At 45.8% G+C, this 12,669-nt stretch overlaps 2 protein-coding genes across 10 annotated transcripts in view; both read left to right on the top strand.

Annotated features, from left to right (window-relative positions):
- Window positions 1–6,914, top strand: part of LOC118412805 (tripartite motif-containing protein 2-like) — an 82,275-nt gene extending 75,361 nt beyond the window's left edge. For all 8 annotated transcript variants that reach the window (XM_035815842.1, XM_035815841.1, XM_035815837.1 and 5 more), the window contains one exon: window positions 100–6,914. In XM_035815842.1, coding sequence (XP_035671735.1) covers window positions 100–2,081 — 1,982 coding nt within the window. In that variant the 3' untranslated portion in view covers window positions 2,082–6,914. The remainder of the gene's footprint in view (window positions 1–99) is intronic.
- Window positions 6,915–8,772: 1,858 nt separating this feature from the next.
- LOC118412882 lies at window positions 8,773–12,630 on the top strand. Of its 2 annotated transcripts, none has more exons than XM_035815937.1 (3): window positions 8,773–8,991; window positions 11,398–11,592; window positions 12,169–12,630. In XM_035815937.1, exons 1-3 carry the CDS (start codon window positions 8,874–8,876, stop codon window positions 12,363–12,365), a joined length of 510 nt encoding a protein of 169 aa, XP_035671830.1. In that variant the 5' UTR covers window positions 8,773–8,873; the 3' UTR covers window positions 12,366–12,630. The 2 variants fall into 2 exon arrangements, 1 of the variants encoding a protein (XP_035671830.1); XR_004830834.1 differs by lacking the exon at window positions 8,773–8,991 and adding an exon at window positions 10,462–10,527 and having other exon boundaries at window positions 12,169–12,626.
- Window positions 12,631–12,669: the final 39 nt, after the last annotated feature.

The raw sequence follows: 12,669 nt of genomic DNA, 5'->3' as shown, positions 1-12,669 counted from the left end.
AAGAGTGTTTAATTCGATACTGACTAGCACACACAAATAGTGCCGCGAATAATGGTTCTGCGTATATCTAACGAATCCTGTTCTTGTCTGTTTCTCCAGGCCAAGCGGAGAAGCAAGGGCAGACCCGGGCGGACCTGTTGAGCAGCGTCAGCGAGGACTTCCTGATCTGCCAGATCTGTTTTGAGGAGTACTCCAAGCCCAAGCTACTGCCCTGCCTGCACTTCTTCTGTGAGAGGTGCCTGGTGAGGTACGTGGCCGACCGCTCGCACAAGTTCGAGTGCCCGACGTGCGGCCAAGAGACGTGTCTGACCGAGAGGGGCGTGGCCAGGCTGAAGGACAACTTCTTTATTTCCAATCTGTGCGACACTCTGTCTATGCAACGCGGGAGGGTCAAGGAGAAAAAGGTGTCGTGTGCAATCTGCTCTGACGAAGACGCGGAAGCGACGTCACGGTGCTTGGAATGCGCGGACTTCCTGTGCCCGGACTGCGCAACCTCTCACTGTCGCACGAGATTCACGCGTGGGCATCACGTGGTCACTCTGGAAGACCTGCAGTCGGGGAGATTCGAGGAGCAGCTACGCTCCAAACAGGAGGTGTACTGCGACATGCACCAGGGCGAGGTGGTGCGCTTTTACTGCGAATCGTGCGATAACCCCGTCTGCCGAGACTGCGTGGTGGTTGAACACAAAGATCATAAACACGCCGACATTAAAGACGTAGTGGGCAAAAGCCGACTCCTATTGGAGGGCCTCTTGAAATCTACCAGGCAAAAAATCCCCGAGTTTGAGTTCGCGCTTGCAGAGGTGCACCAAGTGCAGGAGATGAAGAAGTCGGAGAGAGATAGAGTAGAAATCGACATCAAGCAGAGAGCGAAGGAGCTGATCGCGCTGATTCAGCAACAGGAGCAAAGTCTGTTGTCGGAGCTGCACTTCATGTATTCCAGAGAGCAAAAGGACCTCGCCACGGAAGAAAGTTTTTTAGAGAAGAGTCTGAACAGTTTAAAAAGTAGCGTTAACTTCACAGAAAAGGTTCTCAAGTACGGGAACAACGAGGAAGTTCTGTCTGTCAAAAAGGAGATGGCGGATCGGTTATACAGGTTATCCCAGCGAGAACCCGAGCGCAAGATGTCAGACAGACTCTCCTCCAACCACTTAGTCTTCATTAGCACTCCTGGGGACACCCGGAGCATCTTGATGAAGGTGGGCTACATCAAGAACCAGGTTCCGACCAGCGCCATCCCCTACTACAAGTACTGCTTGAAGCCGGGGCCGGGCCAGAGCAAAAGTGCGCGACTGTTGCACCAGTTCGGCCGCAGGGGCAGTGGGGACGGCGAGTTTAACGGGCCCTACAGGGTAGCGGTGACCGCCGAGGGGCACGTGGTGGTCGGGGACCGCAACAACAGGCGGATCCAGATCTTCGACACGGAGGGGCGAATGAAGAGCAAGTTCCCGGCGGGGTCCTACTCCAAAGTCGCCGTCATGCACGACGGAAACCTTGCGGTGACCGATTCTGAGGGCAACATCCGGCTGTGTGCGCAAGACGGCTCTGTCATCCACGAGTTCAAACCCCCGGTGACGAGCTGTTACTCCGGCATCGCGGTGGACAAGCTGGGCCGCATCATCGTCACGGACGCCATCAACCACAGCGTCTGCATCTTCGAGCCGGACGGCACCCAGATCCACCAGTTCGGCACCAAGGGCTCCGCCGACGACGAGTTCAAAGCTCCTTCTTACGTCACGGTCAACAGCAAGAGTCACATCATCGTGTCGGACACGCGCAACCACTGCATCAAGATCTTCGACCAAGACGGGAAGTTTCTGAACAAGCTGGGCTCGCTTGGCACCGGGGACGGCCACTTCGACTACCCCGCGGGCGTGTGCGTGGACAGCAAGGACAACATCATCGTGTCCGACTACGGAAACAAGCGCGTCGAGCTCTTCCAGAATGACCTGAAGTTTCTGCGCCACATCGCTTCCGTGGAGGATGGCCTCTTGCATCCGGAAGCAGTTGCTGTAACCCCGGATGGATTTCTCGTCCTAACGGACACGGGGACAAACGATATAAAGATATTCATGTACTAGAGCACGGGAAAGTATTTGGCACCATATGCAAGCTTAACTATGTGATGTACATATTACCTCAACATATGCAAAAACAAACTTAACTACCGTGAAAATACTTATGAATACCCCACCGCCAAGTGCCAAGAAGGCTCCTCGCGCCATGGGAACGGGAGCGCGGGGGAAATTACACTGGGAACGAGTGTCATGACGTCAAGCAATAATCGGGTCTCACTTGCAGACACACATCGTGCTATGGTGGAAAAAGACGAAAAAAACTTGACCGGACACTTCCCAAAAAGTGAGAAATGACTTCTATAGGGAAATTCCGAGGTTCGACACAGAGAGGTTTCCAAATGTCCAAGACTCTTGAGACTAGCTCCAAGCGGGCACACCTAAGATAACGAGACGACACGGATGCCGAGTACCAGTCTTGTGTTGCTTGCCGTTTCTACGCAGTGCAGCGCGCTTTTTCTACCCAGCTCCATCTTGTACACAGACCGGCCCCTTTGTGAATAGGTATGGGTGAACCCAGTAGAGATAGGAGTAAAGATATAGAGATACCAGATCTTACTCGTACCAGCCTATTTAGAAGATATTGATATAGAACAGACTAGATCAAAACTATCTGCTTCAAAACTATTTCATTGTATCAAATATGCAAATAATGTACGATTTACATACATATCATTTCTATGAAGAATCATATAGTAAAGAATCAAAGCTTGCGTCATGCTAAGGAAGGAGAAGCTAACTATGGAGACAGTGGACGGCACCCGACTACCCAAGGAGTGACCTTCTTACTGTGAGAAGTTGCCCTGTGTAAACATTCTACACGGACAATCTAACCTACATGCCAACGTCAATGCACACGGGATCAAGGAAAACCCACATCGCGGAGGTGAACGCGCAATTCCCAACAGGACCAGAAACCGTATGTGTGGTGCAAGTCTCCTGTAGCCGAGCGGTTCGAACCCATGCCCAGTGGGTAAAAAAGGCATGTACCACTGTTTCTGTAGGTAGAACCCACCCCCACCGTTAGTTTTCCTACTTGTGGTCTTCCCTGTAAAGTAACCAGAAATGATCTGCCACTCCTTGTCAACCCCCTGTTGAACTGTCGATCCTAGCAAGGACACTGATTTCATAGTATCGTATGTTTGGTACGGAAAGTTTTACAATTGTGGAAAAGGTAATATTAACGAACGATCCTTTTTATTGACCTGATTGATAGCTGTTCAAATATTTTGTTACATCAAGGACTGTTATGTCTTACCCCAAATCATAGAAGAATACGTCAAAAGGCATCTTAACATTTTAAGAAAGCAAAGTAACAACGTTGCATGTAGGGGTACACACTGGAGAAGTTTGGCGTCTTCACGATTGTTTCTTTCAGACACGTGCAGTACGCATGCATGACAGACACGTGCAACAGGCATGATACTTCCATGGTGCTGTAAATAAGTTATGCATGTGGTAACGTCACTAATTTCTCAGGAAAATTGCGTCTAAAAGTGTTCTCTCCAATGCAAGGCGTTTGTGAAAGCTATTGTTTTGTGCTGTGTTAAACTCTTAGCATGGTATAGACCAACAAGCACATTGCCGGTAGAACTACCCACGGGCTCTTAAGCAGCGCCTCACAGGGAACCTCTGACGTTTACTGAACAGTTCTTCGTCATTTTCTTATAGATTTGTCCGTTTGCCTAAAGGGACGCTCGCTCTCCTGGATCCTCTTGATTTCCCCTGTCAATCACTCTGGAATTCTTTTCTTAATCGTGTCCGAGATGACATTCATCACAGCCAACCCCCTCCCCAAGTATTCTAAAGTAGCATATTAGTCAACGGGGAGACGTATCTTGAACAGACTCTGATGCAAGTGTACAATGAAAGTACAAAATCACTCTATTCAATAATACAAAGGAAATTTCTTTGGAATGTCGCTGTTCAGCCAGACATGTAACACGGTTGGCCTCCATGCCCCGGCTAGTTTAGACGACGTTTGCTGCAGAACAGGTGCTATGGCGCAGCCAATGTTCTCTCTTCAGTCATTTGCCACAGGAGGGCCAGACGAACCCACCAGAAAAAGGGTGTAAACGTGTCCTCGACAGATTGCCGATCACTTTTATACCTGTGGACCTGTTTTATACGCTTCTACGTATGTGGCAAGACATGAAATACTAAGGAACTCCTTATTTTGTTCTTCTAATGAAGTATCAAGGACGTCTGGCGAATGTTGTTTACCAATTGGCCAATGTAACATGCATTGTACGAGGAACTGTCAATGGAGAATAAGACCGTTAACGATGTTCCCCCTCCCCTATCTAGACCGTTGTTGGATGCCGCCTGTAGAGTATTCAGACATTTGGTCACTGCTGCGTTCCGTTAATAATGATAGTCGTAACGAGACCTTAAGTTTAACACTGCTCAACACTATGTCTATACCAATGGGAGGTAACCAGCTGCAACTTGTACGTCTCTAAACGTTATAGCAATGAAGAATAAGACGAAAACGTCTATCTCTGCAAATTTGTAGCTGTACAGAATTTGTCCCCAAATAATGAAAGTCAAACGTAACAAAAATGTCCATGCTCTTTGGTTCACCAGCTGTAAGTGTTGTACTTTGAAGGAAATAAGTAAGCTTTCCAAAACATTCCCTTTCAGTGTTTGCGTTGTCCTCAAATACTGTAGAATCGCAATACCCCGGCCGTGTACGCCCATTGCCATGGCACTCTATACAACAGAAAGTCAAAGCCTTGATTCCCTCAGACCCTAATTCAGTTAATAAAGATTTTGCGCATCTAGATTCGACTCCCATCATCACAATCTATGGAAACAAATTATTTCCGCGTCCCGCCCCAAAACGTGAGAAATGTCACCAGTGGTGCTGCCTTCACGCTGTTTTCACAAACTAGTCTATAGTACCACGCTTTGCTGTTTGTCAAGGACGCTGACATTGAAATATTGTCTTACCTAGAAGAAGATGAGTTTTGTAATCTTATGCCAGCGTTTTAACCTTAATTCAAACATGGTTAAGCAATAACAAATATCAACAGGGCCTGTCCCTGGTGCTGAAATATGTCCCTCAATAACACTTGGCTTGATTTCTCTACTCATTCGTTTTATCGGCATCTTCTTCTGATATTAGCAGGTTCCTCGGGCAATACTAACGTCGTTTGTGTCTGCAGCACATAGATTACACCACCGTACAGCCTCTGGCAGTTCACATGATTTATGGACCATTATGTGAAATGTACCTTCCATGACAAATTTACCATGTCCGTGGCAAGTAGATTGTATTTGGAGATTGTTCTGTATTCGAATAATTGTGATGACTTAAGAATCCAATCATGTAAAATAACGGAATAGACAGATCTAAACCAAAAGACTGCAGTCAGTCCAGTTGTCTGTGGACATCATGTACCAAACCGTCAATGTCTGTCTACAATGTCAAAATTACATTTTGTAGTTTTTTACCACTATATAGTTACTATGATAATTTGACAAAATGATATAAAGGTTACATAACGAAGCAATATCTGAATGATGCAATAGCTTTCAAGCAAGTACCCCAGCTGCCTGGCATGATGAAGATATTTTGTTCCGACTTTCTGACGTGAAATATGTCCTACATCTCCATGTGCATTTTAACTTAAAGACAGAGGACATTAAATCAACCAAATGGCTTACAGCGTCGGGAAAAACTGTTCCAGCTGTCTGCCACACCACTTTATTAGCCAGAAAAATGGCTCTGGATATCCTGCGGTACCACCATATTAATTACCGGCCCGCGCCGGCCGCCAGGAGAATTCGATTCCGCCGTTATTTGCGAAGCTAATAAACCTTCATTCGGTCAGGTCCTACTAGCAGCTGGTTACCTCCCGGGGGGCTCACTTTTAACACGGGCATGCAGGGTTTTTAGATACGCTTCGCCGAGCACGCCAGTGCGTTTTTACGTCCCGCGGAACGCCGATTGTTGCATGATTGACCATCTCCTGAAACGGGATGTATCTTTTATAGGAAACCCTCAGTTCCGCCGTCGACATAGCTCGACCGTAGCGTGCTGAGATGTATGTATGTACAGAGCATATGCGGGGACACTATTTTTGGACTCTCCTTAACGTGGCAAAGATTCTGTGAGTGATCTTCACCGTAACCAGTAGCAACCGCGCCGCTGTCCCATCAGCCGGCCCACCGGTCTGCCAGTCAAAACCTTCCAGGGAAATCGTGAATCCTGCAACAGTCGGCGCGCCGCAACTAAAAGAAAAACTTATGCAAATATATGAAGACTAGGAATCTCTTCACGTCTGTACGATACCTACTGCAACTCTGCACTTGTATTAATGCATATCATTCCTGTAAGGAAGGAAGACCTATATGTACATGTATGTCGGCATGTATATATTATCGTATCAAGACCCATACTGGAGGGCTTGTCCTGCGTATACATAAACATTTGTACATAGAAACACCACGGGGGCAATACATTCAGGGGCCAGAACGTGATATCGTCGTGCAACGACTCTGGCTACGAGTTCGTTATGGAAGTTGCAAGTTTTGGATACGTTACAGGAGATTCAAATGTGTAGGGATGGCAAAGAACTATATATACATATACCGTTTTGCCGGGAAGTATAGTACAGTTGACACAGGCGTGCGTCGTATTTATAATTAGGATGAACCGGTCATGAAGAAAGAAACGATTAGGCTTTTGTGAGCGTTACATATCGATATCATGACCGGTCCCCTGATGTGAAGTCTAGCGAGCATTTTGTGTGACCGCGGATCCGCGCTCGGGGGTAGCGTTTGTACATCAATACTACTGGAGAAGGAATCAATAAACAATATCCCAGAAACCACTGCGGCTGTGTCCGGGTCATGTGTGTGTGGCTGTGTTGAGTCTTCCATGTACAGACGTTAGGAAGGGGGGTGACCTTGTTATATATCAACAAGGAGGGCTGTTTTAATGCTGAGCATGTGTAAATTGTTGCGTAATGTCATGGTCGAAATTGTAAAAGAATTATCCTGTCTATGCACAGGTGGATACAAGGATAGGTAAAATTCACTTGGCATGTGCCCCCTCCTTTGAATACTTTTGCAGCTCTGTGAGATATCAGTCATTGAAGGAGTTCAGGCGTATTGCAGATGGATATGATTTAAGTCCGCTCAGCCTTAACATGTGATATATTGTTGAATTAAGCATATGGACAGTGCATCTTCGTGAATGGAATTACTTGCAGCCATTAGGTACCCAAAGTGTGTGTAATGAGGCAGATACGTGCTCGAGGCGCCTCTTTTTATGCGTATTTTCTATGGGGTTTTCTATTTATTTGTAAAGGTTTCTATTGCTTGACTGGTACATGTTGGGGAAAAAACTAACAAAATAGAACACCTGATGAAAGTGCGTAAAAAGACGTCCATAACAAACTCCAGCCTATCCTCTGCATGGAAAGTCGACTATTCCTACATGACTTCCCCAGGTCTACAGCTCACCTCTGAAGTATACAGATTGTCGCACCCCTACCGTGCACGAATTGAACCAGAAAATTGGTTGCACTTTCGAAAGGATTTGTCCATTCAGTAATAGGGAGGGTCCAGTGAATCTGAAATCAAACTCCAACGATGAAAATTATTAGAAGAAAGCTAAAGTAGAATTTAGATTAAATGGTGACTGGCGGGTTGTGTAGGCAAGAATGATCCTGTCTGTTCACCAGTGGATACATGTACAGGTAGAATTCACTTGGCAGTTGTGCCCCCTCCTCTGAATACCTTTCAAGCTCTGTACATGTGAGAATTAGTCATTGAACTTGAAGGAGTGGAGAGGCGTAATGCAGAAGGACGTAATTTAAGTCTGTATCTGTATCTGTATCAATATAGCCGGTATAACCGCCGTTCGGCGTAACACACCAGTTCAACCTGAACATGTGATGTCTTGCTGAAGCATAGGGACAGTGCATCTTCGTGGATTGAACTTCAAAACAAGCATGTCGATGGCCAGGTGAAATATTTTACACTTCTTGGTTAAACTAGTCTGAAAAGATTGTACTAATTAATATGTCTACATTTTGGTTGTTTCCCAGACATTTCTACTCTCCGAGCAGAGGTTAGTCTCCGGTTCTATGGACGTCTTTTTGGGCGTTTATATCGGGCTTTTTTTATTCTGTAAGGGCTTGACTGGCAGAAAAAACTAACAAAACGACGAAATCGCGTAAAAGGCGCCCATAACAAACCAAAGCCTATTCTCTACATGGAGAGTAGACTATTCCTACATGACTGCCCCAGGGCTAAGGCGCACCTCTGAAGTATGCAGATTGCCGCACCATAACTTACCATAAGTCACCCCTACCGTGCACGAATTGAAACAGAAAATGGTTGCACTTTCCAAAGGATTCGTCCATCTAGTAATAGGGAAGGTCCAATGGTTCTGAAATTAAATTGCAACGATGGAAATGATTAGAAGAAAGCTATAGAATTTACATGAAATGGTGACTAATGGGTCATGTAGGCAAGGAGTATGACAAGGGGGCAATGGCCAAGGTTTTATTCATGGAACGACAAGAACTTCCTTTCCTTTTAAGTTCACATATAGAGTCTAAACCATGCATTTCCTGTAGGGGCGCCTAGGAGCGCGGAAACGATCTCTCGTTTTAGACAATACAGAACCTTGGCTCAAGTTCAAACTCGCGAATCAGCTCTTCCCAAAAAACAAACACTGGCGCTCCTAGAAGTCTGCGAAGAAGGCTACTTCTGAAGCTCTGGGTGTCCCGCCTGACTTCCGTGTGTCAGCGGGGCACTATTCATAGCGCTCCGTTTGCAAACATGTTTTGGTCTACTAGATCTAGTCACGTGTTTGGAAAGGGAAAGAGGATGGAAATGGGAGCTCAGAAAGCAGCAACACTGCCCGTGCTGGGCCTGGCCCTGACTCTAATGTCTCCAGGTAAGACTGATTTAAGTGTTAGATGTAAACTTAGAACGTAGAAAGGTGTAAGGTCTTTTTACAGCTTTTTATGCCGAGAGAAAAAGATGTTAGCGACCAGTTTATAAAGCCTTTCCTTCAGAGGGAGTTCAATGGTTCGTGAGAGGTCCGGAGACGGGTTGTTCCTGTTTCGCCGTTACTCCTGGCTGACTTGCGGAAACGTCTGATTTCTTTGGAGTTTGGACTATTCACATTTTAGTTTATACCACATCAAGTAGTTCAGTTGCCGGCAACAAGGCCATACTCTGATAACAAATGGTCGGGCACCAGGTCGGATTCCTGACTTGAGAAAATTGCAAGGTCTGTCATGAGATACAAGATCATATAAGAGTAGAATGAAGCGCAGAGCAAATATACTGATGATCCCCAAACAGATGTAGAAAGGCAAAGTCGTAACGAGGGGCAGCGAACCAAATCAATCCTAGCCCTAATCTGGAGCATGAGAACCCATTTTGCTTCTCTACATCTGCTTGGAGATTAGATCAAGAAAGCCTTCCCTTTTCAACCCTCCCTAGTCGGACACTTACTGATGAAACAGACTTTACTTATGTGTTCTCTTAGTTCCTTGGTAACAGTTATCGCATTGACCTTCCAGACACGGAGAAGGGAAACAGATGTTGGGAACAGTGCCTAAACTTCATGTGTTTGTGATGTAACTGGGCCTCACACAGACTGTATAAGTAGATGTATTGCCTTCGGCTTGTTTCTTACGTGCATTTTAAGATGTCTTTTAGGGCATGTGAAATGAATCAAAAGAACACATCTGCTTGCAGATAATCATGATTTATGAAAGCCCATAATAGTCCTGTGCCTCCATCATTACGCCGCATAACGACCGTCTGACTGCACAGCCTTGTCCCAGACAGGACCGCCTGTGTCGCTCGTTATTCACTGCACAATCCTTCACCTTGGAATGGGATTTCCGCTATTCAGGTCGGAACTTTCCATGCTGTATAATTTACTATAACAATTGCAGGAGGATACTGAATGTTTCTTATTTGTTTTAGCAGAGGCAAAATCACCCACCCCTCCCTGTAAGACGTTGGCAACCGAATAAAACGTTACAAAACTCTACACGTCCAAATGGTGTCTCTAGTTGAAAATATGTAGCCTTTGACCGTCAAAAACAAACTTTTGGGATCCTCATGATGGGAAATGGTAGTCTCGTCGAAACAGGAACAACCCGTATTATGCCTGAAGTCCATGCATTCTTTCAAAGTAGGATATGTATCTTACATATCCCATCCTAGAATTGCGAATTCACACTTCCACGTAATCTTCACCAAGCTAGCTCCAACATTATTCCCGTCACATTCCTCCCGGGCTGTTTGAACATGCCCGGCGGGGCGTGTTTGTGTGGGGATCGCTACAGCCTACGTGCTGACAGGCCCGCCACGCCTCCCTACGGGGGTACAGATTGGAGAATTCGGCAAAAAATCGGCAAATTGGCCAGGCGCAGGGGAATCAGTCCGCGCTATGGTTAACACCACCCCTCAGGTAGCTGCGCGACAATTCAGACCATGGTAGTTAAACTCCCTGGAAAATTATTCTCCCTGTTAGCCACAATAGTCAGTCCGGTAGAGACTACTGACAGTGACAGGCCTTCAGGCATGGGAAGTTAACTTTGATTTACGGATTGTAGACCTAAATTATCGGGAGGAACTGCAAGAATGTTCAGCTGATCTCTGTTTTTGTATATACATGTATACGGCGTGTTATTCCTTCCGAAACCATCCGGCTCCTAGCCTGATTAAATCTCGCTTATAGCAGCCCGCCCAACCTCCGCCGGCCTCTCGGCTAGGAGGGGCCAGTTACAGCCCGGACAGTAGACTATTCGGCTCCGAAAGGGGGAAGCTTTTGTGGGAATGGAATTCATACTTCATGTTCATGTATCTTAAATGTTTCTCATCACGAAACGACATTTTCGCTTGTAGCCATAACTAAACAGCGCTCCGTCCTACTTGCACATGAAAGTGTGTACATCTTCCATGATATAAATGACAGCAAGCTCAGGCCATTTCCAATTATAAGAGGCAGTGCAATTACAAAACGTCATTTGCTTTCTTGTTTAGGATACATGAGCATCTCTTTCCTTCCTCTCCCCATTCACATCATACCAAGAATCTTGTTCATACCTATAGCCTATCACATCCATTGATGGCAAGACCTCACGTAACTTGCAATTTCGAGTTTTCTGTATTTAACACGTGCCCACCTCTTTCCCCATTCAAAAGTAAAACATCCTCAACCTCCTACCCATACCTCCCTTGTTCTTCAAATGAACTGTCCCTTTTTGTGTTTACCTTAAATTTTACCAATTGCACATAAAATAGTTTCGCCTCCCCATCAACATGTTCGTTTCTCCAGTTGCTGAGGCAAAGACCATTCCGCAAGGCGGCGCTTCAGTGGTAGGAGGGGAACTTTCGGTGGAGAGTTCGTATGAGCGAACACAAGGACGTGAGTGGACTACAAACCCGGAAAGGTTGGCCAGCCATTTTTCCAGCCCATATGCTGAGCCAATGGACGACCAACAAGAGGGAAAACCACCGATCCAGGCTTGTGGTCAGTCGGAGATTGCATGTGCTAAAGCGGCAGTACACTGAATCAATATCAAAAAATATTCATGAAATTCGGCAGCCAAAATATTACCAATAGCCGCGATCTATTCACCAGAACTGTTTATACCATGTTATCAAAATGATATCCTGTAACTTGATGGGAATAGAGCGTGGTCATGACTGTCGAACAAACGCACTTCTTTCAAAATAACAGTCAACTATGAGTTCCACGAACACATACCTTCGCCAAATAATCAATGCTTATAATGGAGAGTGCCTTATTATTTTTCAAGGTCTCCTTGGTGTATAAGAAAAAGTTCAGATTACCTACCCAGAAATTAAACGGCTGGATGAACGTGCGTTTTTAGCGGTTGGAAATTCTGCTTCATCCATCCCAGCTGATTTTAAGCGTTAGGCTAAAGAAAGCTACTTTGAAGGTAAAAATAATGAATTGAGGGTTAGGAGTCGGGATAAGTATTGGTAGCGGATACCACCAGCTTTCATCATCCTTGGTGGTCCTTGTTGGCCGATGTTTGTCCTGTCTGACCGTGCCTGACCAGTTCCCGTGTGTTTGTGCCAGACGGAGGTGTGCGCCTGAGTACTGCTGTAGGGACGGTGGCGGCCGCTGCTGTGGGGGGACTGGCGGCAGGAGTGGCCCTGGCCATGCTGGTGTGCAGACCCGCCAAACAACGCCATGGCTCCGCAGCTCCAAACAAAAACATAGCTCCAAAAGTAGAATACTATTACTGCTATAACCGTTATAACGTTTCCGGTTAAGTCTTTTATTCTGTGTCAGCGAACTCGTAAGGGCTAACTCTGTCAATGATCACTATACGCATTTTATTCATTGGTCCGATGACAAATATCGTTTATCCTGATAGGCCAATCACTACTATTTTTCTGCAACGACAAAAATGCCTGGCTAAATATGATGTTATCAATCTGGCTGAATTCTTCCGTTCTAGTTAGATGCTCAATATTCCCTGTTACCTGAACCAGTATGTGTGATTATTCTTGAATTAAAAAGGTTCAACCTTCTGAAGGAAATGAGTGTTGATTACCTATGCACATAGAAACACAC

This window comes from Branchiostoma floridae, chromosome 4 (assembly GCF_000003815.2).
Source record: "Branchiostoma floridae strain S238N-H82 chromosome 4, Bfl_VNyyK, whole genome shotgun sequence".
NCBI lineage: Eukaryota > Metazoa > Chordata > Leptocardii > Amphioxiformes > Branchiostomatidae > Branchiostoma > Branchiostoma floridae.
This window is presented reverse-complemented; position numbering and strand designations above follow the sequence as displayed.